This window comes from Pleurodeles waltl, chromosome 1_2 (assembly GCF_031143425.1).
Source record: "Pleurodeles waltl isolate 20211129_DDA chromosome 1_2, aPleWal1.hap1.20221129, whole genome shotgun sequence".
Classification (NCBI taxonomy): Eukaryota; Metazoa; Chordata; class Amphibia; order Caudata; family Salamandridae; genus Pleurodeles; species Pleurodeles waltl.
Window position 1 is genome coordinate 407,784,232 of NC_090437.1, and position 18,412 is coordinate 407,802,643.

General features: G+C 44.3%; 1 protein-coding gene across 2 annotated transcripts in view; it reads right to left on the minus strand.

Annotated features, from left to right (window-relative positions):
* JAK2 (Janus kinase 2) overlaps positions 1-18,412 on the minus strand; it is an 882,548-nt gene that overhangs the window by 178,402 nt on the left and 685,734 nt on the right. For both annotated transcript variants that reach the window (XM_069240320.1, XM_069240330.1), the window contains 2 exons: positions 16,117-16,244; positions 855-989 (listed from right to left, as the gene is read on the minus strand). In XM_069240320.1, the coding sequence (XP_069096421.1) occupies positions 855-989; positions 16,117-16,244 (263 nt within the window). The remainder of the gene's footprint in view (positions 1-854; positions 990-16,116; positions 16,245-18,412) is intronic.

Here is an 18,412-nt window from a genome sequence, read left to right on the forward strand (position 1 = left end):
GCATCAACATGTTTCAGACCTACACTTTCGTCAGGGTGGGTTCAGATTTCCTAGTACTACCCCCATGACATGTCTTACGTATTTTTATGTGGCATGATATATACTTTACGCATGCACAGCCAGCATAATACTTGCCTCTTCAAGTCTTACCCGATTCGTGGGATAACATTTACCCCATGGGGTGGGAGAAGGACTGTCCTGGAGTCGAACCTTCGTCAAGGGTTCCTACCCTCTGAAATACCTATTTTCCTGTGGCTGAGGAGAGCGGAGCCATAAGTGGTGGTGCTGCCGCCCTAAAACAAGCAGTCTTATTACCATAATAGGAATCACAAGACAAGACAATTCCTATTCATTGGTAGGAGCTAAAGTAGAACTGCATAAATGGAAGTACAGTGGAAAGGGTACTCAGACCACTGCAGAGGCTACATGTGGCAATCTATAGGAAGCCAGGGGAAAGAGAAGAGGTCTTTAATGCATCAGGCCAAAGCAGAAAAACAGGGATGGGTGGAGAGGACATCCAGAAAGGTGATCAGGAGGGAGTTGGTGGCTAGGATTTCAAGAGCTGGTAAGCGGAGATGGAAGGGGGTGAGGATAATTATGGGTGTAAGGCAAGGTCAGTAGAAAGAGTGATAGAGAGGAGATTCAACTATTTTAGAAATTACACATGCCCTTCAGTTCTAAAACACTTGTTTGAAGTGGTGGTTGAAAAAAGGTAGTACCAAGTTTACCTAATCATTTTTCCACAGTTTTAACTCCTAATATCCAAAGAGAAGACAGACAATGTGATCTCAAAATCTTATGAAATATATAAGCATTGTTATCTCAAATACCGCAATTTCAAACATTATACAAACCTCAGAATAATTTCTGTGTGCTTTATCCAGAACCTTTAAGAGTACTTCAGTCTGATGTAGCTGACCATAATCTCCAACTTCCTCCCTTAGTCCTTTGAAAATCTTGGTGAATGTACCCTGTCCAAGGCTTTCATGCTTTAAAAGAATAGAATATTTTATTAGATGATGCTAGAAAATGGAAAATGTATGCCATAAACTAATTCAAACCTCAGTTTAATTTTTTTCAAGTTACCGCCATTATCCAAACTGCTAATTGTAGGAGAACCCCATTTATAGAGGAAAGTCCTTCCAATTCCCATAACTCTCATCACATTAACCTACAGAAAGCAGTGATTTCTGTGCATATAAATCTGAGGATATTATGTCCAAACTTTTTAAATAATGGTTTAGCAAATGTTCTCAATCAACGCAGAAAATGTCTTTGGGTTTCCTAAAGTTTCACACTGCATTTGACTGGTTATAATGGTTGTTCTCTCAGACGACATCCATTTTAACACAGTAGAACTGCAAATGGCTGGCGTGCTTTTAATATCCCAATATTTCTTTATAGGTAACGCATAAGACTTTAAAATACTGTGATCAAATAAATTACTATTGCCTGTGTTTTTTACATCCAGCAGCTATAAAATACAGATGGTTTAGCCCATCTTGAATGAAATGTCAATGTCACATTTTAGGAGATGGACAACAACTTGCAAATAGTGGTTCTGGTATAAAGCCATAGTCACACTGGCATCACAATGATCTTGTATAAATTGACAACATGGAAATAGCAAAATTGTAGGTCTGATGCAAGGCAGATTGATCACAGAAAGAAAGTGTAAAAATCTACTAGTAACACCACAAAGAAAGATGGCACACTGATGACCTACTCTGAAAAGTAGGTTTTGTGAACATATGTTTAGTTACAAAAAACAGGCATTGGTCATATAGCACTGGATCTCAAGATGTTAATATAATGAATATAAATGCATTAGCCTTGAAATCTTCTTAAGGGATTATGTATATGCTATGCTGAATGAATGAATGGTGCAATTCCCCGAATTTAACAGCACGCTGAAACATCAGAGTAGTTTGACTAAAACTTTGTGTGCCATTTTAAGCATAATTTGAAAAAGTCACGGGACCCAAGGGATTTGTATTAATTCTGGGTGTGAAATGGTAGTGTTACCTAAGTTGCTTTACGTGTTTATGTGTTGCCACTACTACTTTTTGCTAGAGATCTGAAAACAATAAGATAGTGGGGTGTTTTCTGCATAAGCAGGTAACATCAAAAAAGCGGCATTATGTTTGAGGTATGTACGTATGGACATTTCTTTTTAAATAACATTAACAATTAGAGCGCATGTGCCTCCTTGAAGAGGGTCCCTTTGTGCTACTAACAGATAACTGAAGTTTGTTACCCAACTAAATGTACAAGTTACTTACCTCTGGTAACGATACATCTGGTAGAGACATATTCTATTTGCAGATTACTTACCTTAGAATTTTCTCCCAGATGTCAGACTGGTTCCTGAGATTATTTTCTTCTAGCAATACCCTTGCATGCCGGGCACCTCTGCGGGCATCGTAATTGCCGTGATTATGGCGGGAATAGTACATAGACGCCGCCTCAGCACAGTGAGGTCAGTTTCTTTTAACGACTTTCCATGCCAAAGCGCAGAGCCGCGAAGAACACTAAGATTGATGTGCCAGAGCTAAGGTTCTGAATGGGGAATCCCTGTCCCTAGAAATCAGTTCGCAAGCGGGAAGGATGGGTCGGCCAGTAAGGAATATGCAACTAGAATATGTCTCTATCAGATATATCGTTACCGAAGGTAAGTAACTTGTACATCTGATAGAGACTTCTAGTTGCAGATTCCTTACCTTAGAATAGATACCCAAGCAATGCCATCCTGTGAGGTGGGCTGAGAACCAAGATCATACTAGAAAGTCCTGAAGGATCGAATGACCAAGGTAGCAGCCCCGACGGACCTGACTGTCCAGGCAGTAATGTTTAGCAAACTAGTGCACGGATGTCCACGTAGCTACCTGGCAGATATCCAGGATGGGAACTCCGCGTGCTAACGCAGTGGAAGCAGCAGTAGTTTTGATGGAGTGAGCATGCAGGCTCTCAGGGGGTTGCTTCTTGGCCACAGAGTAGCACATCTTGATGCAAATAAATACCCATCAAGAGATGGTATGTTTTTGCACCGCCTTCCCTTTCTTCGCACCCACATATCCAACAAAGAGTTGATCGTCCACCCGGAAATCTTTAGTATGATTTAGACAGAACGCCAACGCTCTTTTTGGGTCCAGATGGTGGAGTCTCTCCTCCTCATTAGAAGGATGTGGCGGTGCATAAAAAGTAGGAAGGGTGATGGACTGGCCTACATGAAAAGCCATAACAACCTTGGGATGTAAGGAAGGCTTAGTGCGCAACACCACTTTGTCAGGGTGCACAGACAAGTATGGGGGCTTTGAAGAAAGAGCCTGAAGCTCACTCGCTAAGTGATGGCAACAAGAAAAACAGTCTTGAAAGTGAGGAGCTGTAAAGTGCAATTGTGCATTGGCTCGAATGGAGTACACATTAAGAAAGTAAGGACAAGATTAAGGTCCCACTGAGGCGTGATAAATGGAGTGGGAGGAAATAAATAGGTGAGACCTTTAAGGAATCGATTTACAATGGGAGACTTAAAGAGTGCAGGCTGATCAGGTACCCTAAAAAAGGTTGAAATAGCTGTTAAATACTCTTTAAGGGTGCCCAAAGCAGAGCCCTGCTGGGCTAAAGACAGGATGAACAAAAGAACCTCAGAAAGAGGAGCAGAGAGGGGATCAACAGATTTGTTGGTACACAATGCCACAAATTTATGCCAATGCCAGGCGTGTACCATTTTGGTGGAGGGACGCCTGGCTGCCAACATAACGTCACAGATTTCGGGTGGAAGGTCAAAAGCCGTCAACTGCCGCCACTCAATCTCAACGCATGAAGGTGGAGATTGGACACGTTCAGGTGGAGAACCGTTCCCTGCTGCTGCGAAAGAAGATCCTCCCGAAGAGGCAGTCTGAGTGGAGGGATACGTGGCCATGCTCAATAGCTCGGGATACCATACTCTCCAAGCCCAATCCAGAGCCAACAAGATAACTTGGACCCGGTCATTCCTGATCTTCTTGAGAACTCTGGGTAAAAGTGGCATAGGCAGAAAGGAGGCCGGAGTGCCACTGGAGATTAAAATCGCCTCCGAGCGAGTGCCGCCTTGGAAACTCCAACGTGCAAAATAGCTGGCATTGCACGATCTCTGCAGAGGCGAACAGATCTAACCAAGGATCTCCCCACTACTGAAAGAGACCTTGTGCCACCTCTGAATGGAGATGCCATTTGTGATCGGCTATGCATCAATGGCTGAGTTCGTCTGCTCTGGTGTTCAGAGAGCTCGCCAGATGTTGAAACACCAGGGTAATTTCCTGATGTTCCAGCCAGAGTCAGTCTCACCGAAACCCAAGACAGAGGCTGAAAGATCGGAATCAACGCCTGAATATCTTGGACTTGCTTTTCGGATAATCCTGAAACTGCACTGTGTCTAGAACAGCTCCGATGAAAGGGAGCATGTAAGAAGGAGTCAGGTGTGACTTTGGCTTGTTTATAGTGAACCCCAGGGTGTGCAGGAGGTTTGCCGTAATCTGAAAGTGGGAGACAACTTTCTGGGGTGAGTCTGCCTTCATCAGCCAGTCGTCGAGGTAGGGGAAGACTGAAACCCCCAACGGTGCAGATGAGCTGCAACCGCCACCATCACTTTTGTGAACACCCGAGGGGCGTTGGTAAGGCCAAAGGGGAGCACAGTAAATTGAAAGTGCTCATGACCTACCACAAATTGTAGGTAATGTCTGTGGGCCGGCCGGATGGGAACGTGGAAATAAGTGTCATGCAAGTCCAACGCTACCATCCAGTCTCCTACGTAGAAGGCAGACTGGACCTGAGCCAGGGTGAGCCTTTTGAATTTCTCCTTCTTGGGGAAGTAATTGAGGTCCCAAAGGTCTAGGATAGGATGTACAACCTTGTCCTTTTTGGGCACCATAAAGTAGCAGAAATAACAACCACGACCTACTTCTGGCTCTGGGACCTTCTCTATAGTCTCCCTGGCCAAGAGAGCTGCAACTTCCTGGCTGAGAAGTGCCAAATGATCCTCCAGAATATGGCTGACTGATGGAGGCAATGCTGGTGGGGCAGATTCAAAAGGGAGGGAGTAGCCCCTTCAAATGATCTGCAAAACCCACCTGTCCGTAGTGACGGATTCCCAGTGGGACAGGTGATGGCAAATCCTGACGCCAACTGGATCGGGGTGGGGGATGGACTAGGAGGGTTTGGAGGCTGCAGCAGGGACAGGGTGGACTGGACAGACCTCTGGTTTCCTGTCCCCGGCCACGCAGTGGCTGAACAGCATGGATAGCATGGTGGCTGGAGTGGGGACGCGACAGGGAGCTCCTTCCTTAGCCACGAAATGGGCAAAAGGCAGACTGTTGGGGGCGAGGGGCAGTGGAAAGGCCAAAGGACTGAGCTGCAGCCCAGGAGTCCTTGAACCTCTCCAAAGCCGAGTCTGCCTTGTCTCTAAAGAGACGGGAGCCATCAAAGGGCAGGTCCATAAGGGTCGGCTGGACATCCCCTGAAAAAAAGAGATGTATGCAACCAGGCGTTGCGCCTCAAAGTCACCATTGTCACAACCAATCTACCTAGAGAGTTGGACGTGTCCAGCCCACATCTGATAGTGAACTTCGCTGCATCTCTCCCATTGGTGAAATATTGGAGGAAGAAAACATCTTATTCTCAAATTGTTTCAGCCTTTGATTCCCTATGCGGGGTGTGGAAGGGACTGCGCCAGAGGAAGAGGATGCCTGGATGACAAGGGTCTCATGCGTGGGGTGTTGGGATAGGAATTTAGGGTCGTTCCAGGCGTGCCGATGGCTGCACGCAATAGTTGTGTTCACAGGAGCTCCTATGTTGAGTCTGGACCAAGTACCCAATAGGACATCAATGAGGGCTTCAATGAATGGCAGAAGGGGCTCAGATGTGGAAGTCCCTGGCATCCTAGTATTCCTAATGGTCCAGGCATTCCCTCCAATCCTTCCCCGAATTTGCACCCATAAGAAAAAGGGCCAGAACGTGAACTGGGGTGAGTAGGCCCCATCGAAGACAGAGGAGGCGTCGGCCGAAGCTGTCGGACTCGTCAGGGATGAGGATTGGGTCGACATCGATGGTGGGCACGATGAGCGTTGACAATCGAACTGGCGCTGGGGAAGGTCTCAATGGTACGACCTGCGTTGGTGCGGATTTAGAAAAGAAAAGTGATGCAAAGCCACCAACATTTCACTCCGCACTGACAAACTGGAAAAGACACGGACCAGTGAGCCTGAGTTTAGGTCTCATTACTAAAATGTCAAATGGAAGACTGGGATCAATGCAGGAATCTTTAATATTAAGTAAATTTGGGATGCAACTCTTTTTAAGCATTTTATCAAAGTGATGCCATTACTTAACCACCAGTGTCACAAGTCATCACATGGAAAACAATGGCAATTTTTTTTTCTTATGGTGTTGAATGCTCAAGCATGTTGCATTCATACAAAGAGGCAGATACACTAGGCACATTTGTGCAGAGTGAGGTATGTGCCACACAAAGACACGCACACACTTCCCATTAGCTGATAGTCAGAAGGCACCATATCTACCCTCCTCAAAGTGGAAAGGATGGCTTCAGTGGCCCATTGTGGAAATAGGTTCGGATTTGGAGCCAGCAAGCACCATGGGACCAAGGTGTAGTCCGCACTACAACAGAAGCAAGTCATGGCAGTCTCCCATCAATTAACAGCAGATGCTGTCAGAATTGCAGTTTCACTAATTACCCAAGGGGAGCTAGCAGAAGACTAGCTACTGCATGCTGCAGGTGTCTGTCTGCTGGAGATTTATGAATTTCATTACAAGGCTGAAGGCATTATACATTTTAAATACTTTAATGCCACCCAAGCAACACATTTCAGAGAAAAACATTACATTGTAAAGAAACGTTCTAGAATAGAATGCTAAATCCTATAAATAATCTCTGAACTACAGCCACATCCTCTTTTACTTGCTGCTCCAGTTCAGATAAGTAGCACTTGATTCATAGCTTATTAAGATATATGTCCACAGTTATGTGTCTTTTATTATATACTTTAGTTTTGTTGGCAGATGATAGGGTTATAACGGTGAGTATATGAGTTCTTTAAAAGATTTTCAGTTTTATAAAACATTTAATTCAATGTCTGGCACAGACTTTGTCTTACTTGTCTCTTTTTCCGTTGTTGGTCTCACGCATGTTTGTTCCTTTGCCGATGGCGCACAGCATTGATTTTTACTGCTTTCGTCAGCTGGGAGCACGCAACAGCTTTGGGTGGAGACAACATTTTAGCGCACACAGCTCTGAAGTAAGCTGCTTTCCAGCACAAATAACGTTCATGATGCAGGGTTGGGCCTTTTGCAGTCCTCTTATACTGCAGTGACGGAGTCTCGAGGAGCTCAGTTGTACATGCTGTGCTAACGAGAAGGTTAGAGGAATGCGCTTAGGCTTAGCATTCCTTTACCTCTTGTGGGACGTGGTGGCCATTTGTAGTTGCACAAAATCCCATTAATTAGCAAACAGCTAAGTTAGCCCTTGTAACGATTGGCAATTGATAGTTGTCAGTTGCGAATTACAGTTTGAAGAGTAGGTGTTTTTTCGATGGTGGGATATTATATTGTTACACTTTGTCATATTTGCAATAATATATTTATATATATTTTAATTTCTCACTACAGTTTATTAGCATTCATAAATTTATTTTGGTAGGATGTCGGAATCTGAGAATGCGGTGGTCATTCCTGAGGGAAAAATAAGTGAGAAAATTATTAGGAAATTAATTCAGAATTAAATCAAAAATTGTATTCAATAGTCATTGAAAGATATTTTGAGCAAAAAAAGGAGATCGGTTGTTGATAATGAGTACTGGTCATTATCAGAGAGTGATGCAGAGAAGAATGTAACTCAAGGAAAAAGGAAGAGAAAGATGAAACATTTGAACAAAAAGCCTGTTGGCAAAAAAGAGATGGTTGTTCTTAGTACCAAGAAAAGGAAAGGTGCCCGAAGCAGCACAAAGTGTGGCGAGGAAGATGTCCAGAGCGACATAAATAAGAAAGGCACTGGAATCCCAAGGGTCTGTTATTATGAATGAGGAATTTTGGGTTAAAGATATAGAACATTTTAACAAATATATTTTAGATTTGGAAAACAATGATGAGTTTCAGGATGATTTTTTTAAAAGAGGAGAGGAACTACAGTCTGCTGCAAAAAATTCCCGAAAAAATCCTTTGGGGGAGATGTATTCTCCTTACAATAGTTGTCACCCAAGAAGCACTGATTTGTGGCCTTTAGACCATGCAGCACAATTTATTAAGAAATGGATACGAAATCCATTAGATAAAAAGGAGAGGAATATTTTGAAAGCAGACTACTCCAGCCCATTAATAGATCAGACGGTCTGCCTAACTCCTAATTTAGATTCGGAGCTTATTACTTTTTTAATTAAGCTGGGGAGAGATCCTCGTATGGGCCTCCAATGATCACTTAAACAGTGCCAGGATAAACTCTTTGATGTCCTTGGCCCACTGGCTTGTATCCTTGACATGGCTGAAGAAGCCTATATTAATGAAACTCCAATAGATGTACAATTATTGAGAGGACGAAGTCAAAGAGCTATTGTTCTTTTGGGAACTGCAAATGCAGGCTTGAATGCCAAAAGAAGACAAGCTGTCTTGTTTGTAATAAACCCTAAATTGAGAGACCTTGCAGTCAAGGAAAGCTCTGAAAACCCGAAAGAGTAGTTATTTGGAGAAAGTATGATTAAGAATTTCAGTAAATATGTTTTAACATTTACGGCTTTGAATAAAGCAAAATTTAATATGAGACACAAGTTCAACAATGGTGTTTTTGGGAGGGCTGGTAGAAGGGGACTTTCTGCTGGCCGAGGATTACAAAGGTCCCATTATGCTCAAATAAGAGAAAGAGGATATTCAGGAGGTGCTGTAACCTCCTTCTACACTCAACACGGAAGATTACAACGAGGAAGGAGATCTAGAGCCCAAGGTCACAGATCAGCTGGTGAGTACAGTGACTGCTACTGTTTTTTTCCTACAAAAAGTAGGCGAACGCTCAAGGTATTTTATAAAACAATGCAAAACATTTAAACAGGACCCTTGGGTTCTTAATACTATTCAGGGTTACAAAAAAGAGTTTACAGAGATTCCATGTCAGTACAGAGAACAAAGACAATGGGTACTGAACAAGGACCAGAATATTGTTGTCAAGAAAGAAATAGCAAGCATGCTGACAAAAAATGCAATTGTGAGAGTGAGTGTAGAAGGTAAAGTGTACATAAGTACATTGTTCTTAGCGGAAAAGATGGACAAAGGGTGGAGACCTGCAATAAATTTGAGAGAAGAACTGACCAAGGACCAGAATATTGTTGTTGATGAAGAAATAACAAGCATGTTAGAGAAAAATTCAACTGTGAGAGTAAGTGTAGAAGGAAAAGTGTACATAAGTACATTGTTCTTAATGGAAAAGAAGGACAAAGGGTGGAGATACATTTTAGACATCTCAACAAGTTTTTAGTTTGCAGACATTTCAAGAGGGAGGGAATCCAACTTTTGAGAGACATCCTGTTATGTTAAGGAACAAATGGATGGTGAAACTTGACCTGAAGGATGCTTACTTTACCATTCCAATGTCGAGTCACAGTCAACCATATCGCCACTTTTTTTGGCAGGGTCAAATTTATCAATTTTGTTGTCTTCCCTTTGGTCTGTCCTCAGCACCTTGTTGTTTCACCAAGGTGATGAAAGTGGTGGCATCTTTTCTAAGAGAAAGAGGTGTGAGAATTATCATCTATTTGGATGACATCCTTTTAATATCTGAAAGTGTAGATCAGCTTCTCAAAGATCTGCAGAGGACAAAGGATCTTTTGGAGAGTCTTGGTTTTCTGATAAACATGGAAAAGTCAGTTTTTAAACCTTCTCAGAAGTCGGAATTCCTGGGGTTCACAAGAGACACCTTAGATGTTGTGTTGAGTTTACCCGACAAAAGGTAGACAAAATAAAGAACTATGGCCCTCATTCCGAGTTTGGCTGGCGGCCGTAGCCACCAGCCAAATGGGAACTGCCACTTGGCCGCTCCGCGGTCAAAAGACCGCGGAGGCCATTCTGGCTTTCCCGCTGTGCCGGCGGGTGCCCGCCAAAGGAGCGCCCGCCGGCCCAGCGAGAAAGGCCCTGCAACAATGAAGCCGGCTCTGAATGGAGCCGGCGGAGTTGCAGGGGTGCGACGGGTGCAGTTGCACCAGTCGCGATTTTCACTGTCTGCAAAGCAGACAGTGAAAATCTTTCTGGGGCCCTGTGAGGGGGCCCCTGCACTGCCCATGCCAGTGGCATGGGCAGTGCAGGGGCCCCCAAGGGCCCCACGACACCCGTTCCCGCCATCCTGGTTCTGGCGGTGAAAACCGCCAGAAACAGGCTGGAGGGAAGGGGGTCGGAATCCCTATGGTGGCGCTGAGGATTCTCCCAGCCGGGGGTAATCCGGCAGGAAACCGCCGGACCCGGCTGGGCGACCGCGGCTTCACAGCCGCGGTCGGAATACAAAAAGAAGCACTGCCAGCCTGTTGGCGGTGCTTCCGTGGTTGTCGACCCTGGTGGTCGATGACCGCCAGGGTCAGAATGACCCCCTATGTTATGTATAGCAAAGGGACTGTTTGACGTTGAGGGAATTAGCGAGGTTGATAAGTTTACTATCCTTGTCAAGTCAGGCAGTATTTCCAGGACCTTTACATTATCTAGCATTGCAAAGAGTAAAGGCAAAAGCACTTCTTTCCGGTCTTTGGTATGGAGACAGCATAACTTTGGATTCAGAAGCAACGTCTGAGTTGACTTGGTGGTTGCAGAATTTGAAGAATTTGGAGGCTGTGCAATTTTTGGATGTGTTCCAGATTGTGCCAGATGGATGCCAGTCTGTCAGGTTGGAGTGCATGTTTGGGTGCTCAGGAGACTGGTGATTTATGGTCAGACAAAGAGAGGAATTCTCATATCAATATTTCAGAAATGACAGCAAGTATTTATGCGGTCATGAGTTTCAAAGATGTTTTGAAAGGCAATGCAGTGCTCCTGAAGATGGACAATGTCTCTGGAGTGACCTATATATATATATCGACCAGGGGAATGTTAGTCCAGTGGGCTTTCAGCATTGTCAAAGGAGATTTGGATATTTTGTTTATAACACAAGATATGTCTGAAAGCAGAATATTTATCTGGAGTGGAAAATGTGTCCGTGGACTGCAGTTCAACATTTTTGAGGGATTACACAGATTGGAAGCTTTGTCTGAGAGTTTATCAGGAGTTAAATTGTCTTAGGGGGCCTTTAGAGATAGTTTAATTCACAAGCCAATTGATTTTTCAGATTTGGAAGTATTTCAGTTGGTTGCCAGACCCGGGGGCTCTTGCGGTAGATGCGTTCCGACACAATTGGAAGTTGATGAAGACTCATGACTTTCCTCCGTTTGCCATGGATTCAGAGGATCTCGCAGAAAGTGAGAAGTATGTGTCCTGGTATTTATAACTCCATTTTGGACATCTCAGGCGTGGTCCCCATGCTGTTGGAGATGGCTTGCAAATTTCTGTTTTATTTGCCGTTGAAAGAAGGCCTCTTGTAGAGTGTAGAAGGAGAGGATCATCCTATGTTATAGTCAGGGGTTTTGAACCTTCTTGCTTGGAAAGTATCAGGAGATCTTCAGGTGTGTCAGGCCTTTCGGGAAAGGTTGAGGAGTTATTGAAGGAGTCATGGCTCCGGGAACCAGGGGTGGAAATAAGAGAATTTGGAACAAATGAGTATGTTTGTGCATGGTAAGGGGTCTGGATTCCGTGGAATCCCCTATTGCGAAAGCTGTGAAGTTTTTAGAGGAATTATTTAAGAAGAGTTTATCTTATAGGCCTAATGTCACCAATTTCTGCAGGTCATTAAGGACGAACTATAGGAAGTAATGTTTTAGTATGTAGAGTCATGAAAAGTATTTACGTATTAGATTGAAGAGACCTCCAAAGTCAAGATACAGAGAATTATGGGATGTGAGTAAGGTATTGTCAATGTTCAAATCCTGGCCAAGTAAAAAATACTTGGACATTAAGAGATTGTCTAAGAATATAGTCTGTTTATTATGTTTGATCTCATTTGGTAGGGTATCAGATGTGAAGGTTCTGGAGGTAAGTAACATGGTTTATGTCCTCACCCCCAACCCCACCCTCGGTTTGGGGTAACCTCTGACATTTCAAAATGAACGAAGTCAATGTCAGAAACTATTTTCTATCCAAGATATGATTCATGCAAAGATCTGTGTGTGGTACATTGCATAAAAGAGTATGAATCAAGAACTCTGGAAGTTAGAGCTCATGGAGTAAATCAGTTGTTAAAATCTTTTGTGACACCATGTAAAGCAGTTACCTCGACCAATATAGCAAGGTGGATTAAATGGTCAATGCAGGAGGCAGGCACAATATAGCAAGGTGGATTAAATGGTCAATGCAGGAGGCAGGCACAGATGTGAGAAGTTTACAGCACATTCTATGAGAGAGAATACGGCCAGGAAAATGTTTTGGAGTGGTGGTAGATTGGAAGGGATTATGAAAGTAGCAGATTGGTCAAATGCTTCTACATTTGCTAATCATTATTGCAAAACCTATTGCACATATGTCTGGAGTCGTGCTGGAAAGCTGCCATCATGCATAATGGTATCCTCCGGTCTTGTAATGAAATGACGAGGTGATGAGGAACTACAATAAGTAAATCCCATAGATGCAGTGTTTTAGAGGTAGTGGCTCTATAGCCCTCTTGCAGATGAGCACCTGAATCTCCTCATAAGAAGGCACTGGTGTTCAGGCCTGAGGGTGTGTTTGTGGTGTGTAATGTTTGCTGGAGCTGAGGTGAGCTTGAGGCAGTAGATGGGCTGTGTGATAGAAGCAAGCTCAGTAGGCTCTCTCTAAGTGAGGAAGGAACTGCTAAAGTCTCCTCCTGACAGGGTACTCACTGCTTGCAGAAGGCAACTCCTTTGTCTGAGCCTCCTTTGCCCCTACCTCTGGTGTTGTCTCTGTAGGCACCCTTGGAATGCCCCCAGAGTGACTGTCACTGGTAGGCCTACTGTTGTCTCTGATGGGAAGTGGGAGGGTATTGGGAGGTGGTCTTACTATCTGCCCTGACTGTGGCCTCTGAAAGACCCTGGTTGGCGTAGATGTTGAAGGGAACCTATAGCCTATTTTTTTGTCTCCAGACTCTGTTCCACATGCAGCCTGAAGTGATGCTTAACATCAAGCAGCACAGTTAGCAGATGCTGTTGTACCTCGTGTTTAAAACCAGAGGCACCAGGCCAGATGTGATGTCTGACCAGGATACTGGAGTTGATCCCTCTAGCTGCAATGTTGGCCACATCTATAGTAAAGCAGATAGTGGCGTTAGATATGGTTTTCCCCTCCATTACAAGCTCTTGCCCTCTCTGCATATGCTCCTCAGGGAGGTGTTTAAGGAGAGCCTGCATGTCGTCCTAATGTGCCAGCCAAATCAGAAGAGCAGATCAACTTAGTTATCCAACCTCTAATGTGCAGCTACTTGCACTGCTATCCTCTTGCCCCCTGCGTCCATTTTATTAATCTCCTTATAAAAAAGGGGGAACGTCTGCTGTAGCCTGAGCATTCCCACTGTGTGGACTACTAGAAAATGCAGAGACCCATGGCCACGGATGTATGGCAGGTCATTAGGTGAGGGTCTATATTTTTTAATCACCCTAGGTGTGACCAACCTTGCCTTGATGGGATCTTTAAAAATATCAGAGGTGGTACTGAGCATACCCTTAAGCATATGGAAGAACTGATAGATTCACTGGGTCTTGGAAAACATTTTAACCAGGAAGTCATCATCTTCCTGGATAACGTGTATATCAACTTTGTGATATGTGGCTGCGCTCTGTCTATGTGGTATGTAGTAGTGTCATCAGGAGTGAAAGATTTGTTGGATACAGATAAGGGTCAGTATCACACAGTGGATCAATGTTATAGTCATCTCACAGGTTATCGCTAGGCTCAGGGTAATGGTTGTGTCATAGGTGTCAGCAGAAAGGAGTGGGAGGCTCTCCCATAAGACACGTGGGGTGAGCCCTCTGGTGAAAACAGAGGAAGTGAAGCATGAAGTGGTGGAGGAGGTTAAGCAGCCGGGTGGTTAGTGTTGAAGTCCTTGTGTCTCTTGTGCTTAGGAAGTGGATGAGGCACCAAAATAGTCTGTTCCTTAAAAGTCAATTTTCGCTTCCCTGGAAGAGTCTCCTGTGGATTTGCTGGTAAGCTTTGAGGAGATTTTGTCCATTTGCAAGTGAATAAAAAGATGCTCTTTGAGGGTATCAAACTCCTTCTGCAGCCATTGGAGGATGGGTTGCTCCAAACCCTCAGAGCTGGCCTTTGATAGCATTTTCTGTACTGAATGCACCTTTGATGTTGAGGGAGTCTTTAATGCCACAACTGACTGATGTGCCAACGTCTGCTTTGGTGCTGGTGTGGTTATCTATGCCAGTGTTGAGAGCCCTGGCAGCTTCAAAGAAGCCTGAGGCTTCTGCAAAATCACTGCGGCCAAAGGAAGGAGCTTTGTTTATTCTAAAGGCCTCAGTTGGTGCTGATCATGGCTAGAAGGTAGTGGTGGCCCCGGAGGCTGTTTAAGCTTGGGGCTCAATGCCCAACCTCTTCTGAGGCAGTCTTTTACTTCTACACATGGCAGCTTTGCAGGTGGGGGTTGTGTATGGGCACCGACCATCCTCACAGACTAAGTCTTCTTCTGTAGTTGCAAAACACTGAGATCCTGCTCATGTTTTCCCTCGGACTCAGAGGGTAGTTCGCCTCCAAACTGGACTGGACCAGATGGGCTGCTGAGGTACTGGCCTCCTCCTCCACTTCAACGCTGTGTTTCCAAAGATGTTGTGAGTGTCGTCAGACTCCTGACTCCACATCCTCTGATGGGCCCACCTCCACTGTCATCAATACTGAAGATTCTGTTTCGACTGGAAGGTGAAGCAGGCCTTGCAAATGGTGGCATTGGGCTCGGGGGACTAACAGATTGCCGATTTGATGTTGGTCCATGGAAACTTTGAATGACAGCGGAGTAGAACTGAAAGGGTGTCCTTTCCAATATTGTCCCTGCATTTTCATCGACAGGGTTCTCAAGATAAGGGGCACTGTACCCCACGAGGTACAGGGGCGTGGTGGCGAAGAATCGAGAGGAGCTCTTTCTTCGATGTACATCAAGTTGAGGCAAACAAAATAGGATTGAAGATCCACTGCAGTTGGTTTTTCCATAAGTATGGGAGTCATGCAATCGAGTGGGCCTAGTGGTGAAGCACTTGTTAGGTGCCAAACACGGAGCCCAATCAGTACATGTCAGACAATAAAGCTGGTGGCAATGTGCGTTGCCAACTAAGAGAGGAGTCATAATCCTTGTGATTCGATGGACTTCTTAGAAGAAGAACAAGTTGCAAACGCCTGAGCCCAACACTAGAAGGGAGGAGGATTGCAGAGCATGTATATATGCAGCCACACAAGCTGCGAGCTGGAGGTTTCCAAATATACCAACAGCACCCGGGCTCTGAATTAACAAAATTTACTGAATGCAATCAAGAATGAGAGTTTTAGTTAAAAGAGTTTAGAGTGAATTTTCATTTAGTAGTCTCACTGTCACTACCCCTCCCACCTCCACGTCATCAATTTTATATTTACTTTTTTTTTTTTAATCAATATGCCTCATTCTTGCAGGCCTTTTTCTGATTTGTCAACACTCAAAAGTACGCCTGGTTTGGACCCAGAACACTGTCATGCATGTCGACTTACTACCGTGACACAATTGCCTGCATTACGTCACCTAGATCTATTTTCCTCCATGTTCACTCTTGATGAGGCCTCCAAATTTCATGCAAACACTGCCACCACGGCAAATGTGCTTGCAGTGTCACATTAGCAATGTATTCTCCTGGGCCGAATTTACCACAGTAACATGGTGCAACAGGGACATTTTGAACGTTCTTCGTAAATAGAAGAACATTAAAAATATATAGAAAATATGAGGAGGCTAAGAATATCTTGTTAGGGGTCACAGACCAATAGTAACGAGCAATAATTTGCTAAAAATGAAATAGTTTTTCAATTACTTACAAATGTTAAGTCTTCATTGCGGATTTTGTGAAACATCATTTGGCTGACGTTGTTATGCCTCTGCAATGTTGGGGATAAAGACACATCAGGAGCACCGTTACTTCGAAAGATCAGGAGATTTGACTTGTCTGGGGGGAAAAAACAAAGTATATAATATTAGCAAGTCATGCCCAAACGTTGGCAGAGAAAACCTGACCGTTTTATTAATTTTTAAAACAAATGTCTTAAAGAACAAGAACGATACTTTTGAAGAGCTGAATCCACAGCAAGGAAAATGTCACATTAAGATTTTAGCAACTTCCATTTCAGCCCCTTGAGCACAGCATCTGACACTCATTGAGTGGGTGTCCCCACCCTGCTTCTCCATCTGCCAATCCTGCTGCATCAATAATTTAGTGGTACTCAAATATTTATACTCAGCACTTACTTATGATGGGACAAATGCAGATGCAACATCCATAACGTTTTCCCTCCCCCACCCACGCTGCACCCAACTGGCAACAATCTTTGGGACAGCTGATCCTGAAGGATTGGCTTCCAATCCTATTTCCCCCCCCCCCCCCCCCAAACTGTAGGTCTGTTGATGTTCTTAGACACCCTTGTCAATGAAATGGGGAGGGGACATCATCGTTCTCCTCACTATGAAGTATTAAAACGGCAGTCCCCTCAACTACGTCTGCAAAGGACATCATTGCGGTCAGCATCACAGATTTAGGGATTGAGCAGCTGCACCCCGGAGTGATGCCTGCTGGCCTGCCATTCCAAACTAAGCACAGGCACTTGTGGCCAGATGTGGACCTATTCATTGCTATTGTTTTTAATGAGGAGCCAAAATGTTCACAAACATGTATATACGTTTTTAAAGTTGAATATGGTGAGCAATAACGTTGGTGATCCTGCAAATTAGTTTTTGCAGATTAACGGCCCGTCCATCATTAGCGTTAACCTTGGTGTATAGATCTTTAATTAGGAAGAACGATCTTTGCCAAATTGAGGTTGCTTGCCAAAGAAAACATGAGCAATACATCCGAAATGTCTTCCTCTCCTGTTTCTTTCATTTGCCTACAGGGAGTTTCTTGAGGGAATACATGTTTCCTGGAGGGGCAGTCACGTGTAGGTTGCACATGGCCAGCTGTACATAAGCACTAGTCACCACAGTGCATGCTGGGAGCAGGTAAGAGGTGCCCTTCTTTTAACCCACTCTGAGGAAATACTGAACCTGGTTGGCATATAGCTGCCCCCAGCTACTGATGTTTGGACACTCAAGTTGCGGTTCTCCTCCAGCTTACTGGATACATTCTTCAAAACAGACCAGTGTAAATCAGAATGTGGAGCAGAGTGCTGAAGCTTCCTCTTTGCTGGAAACAAGATTCCCTGGCCTGCCTGCCCAGCTGCTCACCTTAGTAGCACTGAAGCTCTAGCCAGTCACAGTTCACAAACACAACAACTGGAAACACTTGCGACCCCTCGAAAGAGACTGGAGGAGGTCTGTCCCAATAGCTAAGTGTTACGAATGTAGGTGAGCGGAGCGGTAACCCTGTCTCACGAGCACACTCCCTCCCTACACGACATTTTACAGACTGCTGTCCTCAGGCCGTGCTTTGTGCGCACAGGTCCGGCACCGGGTCGGCCTGCGCCCTAACCAAATCCAAAAGGGTCTGAATGATGTGAAGAAGTTGTATGTGCCCCCTGTACTCTTGGCTTCACACGCTCATTCTCGAGTGTCAGACTCTTGCCAGCTACCTTCATAGTTAAAGCTAGTCATTCCTTTAAAGTAATTTGCCGACCATGAGAAGCTTGAACCCAGAGGCCACATGATATACACATTTTAAGGAATTACAACATCTTATCTAAACAAAGAGAAAGGCTTTTCTTCCCATACCCTTTAGTCCACGTCCCACGCTCCGCGAAACTTCTCATTTTATTTGTAGTTACTTTACACTATTTTTCAATTACAATTGAGTTTTTATTTTTCTTGCCAGGTTTACAACCTTTAGAATAATTAGGATGATGAATAAGGTAAATGCAACCTTAATAACAGAACATGGCTTGGTGGGAGAACTGCAGTTCTCCGTTTTAGAGGGTGCTGTTTGTAATTGGGACTGCATGTACAATTCTACTGTTTGACAGTTACTATAGCGTTGTTGTATGGTCCTCGATTTCAGTGGTCCCAATAGTCTAGTGATCTATCCCAACAACAGCAGAGGCTTTCAGCACCTTCAGATGGAATTACAATACAATTCCCATAAGACACTGATACACCACTATCACAGTAGAGTATGTGTGAAAGGGAAGA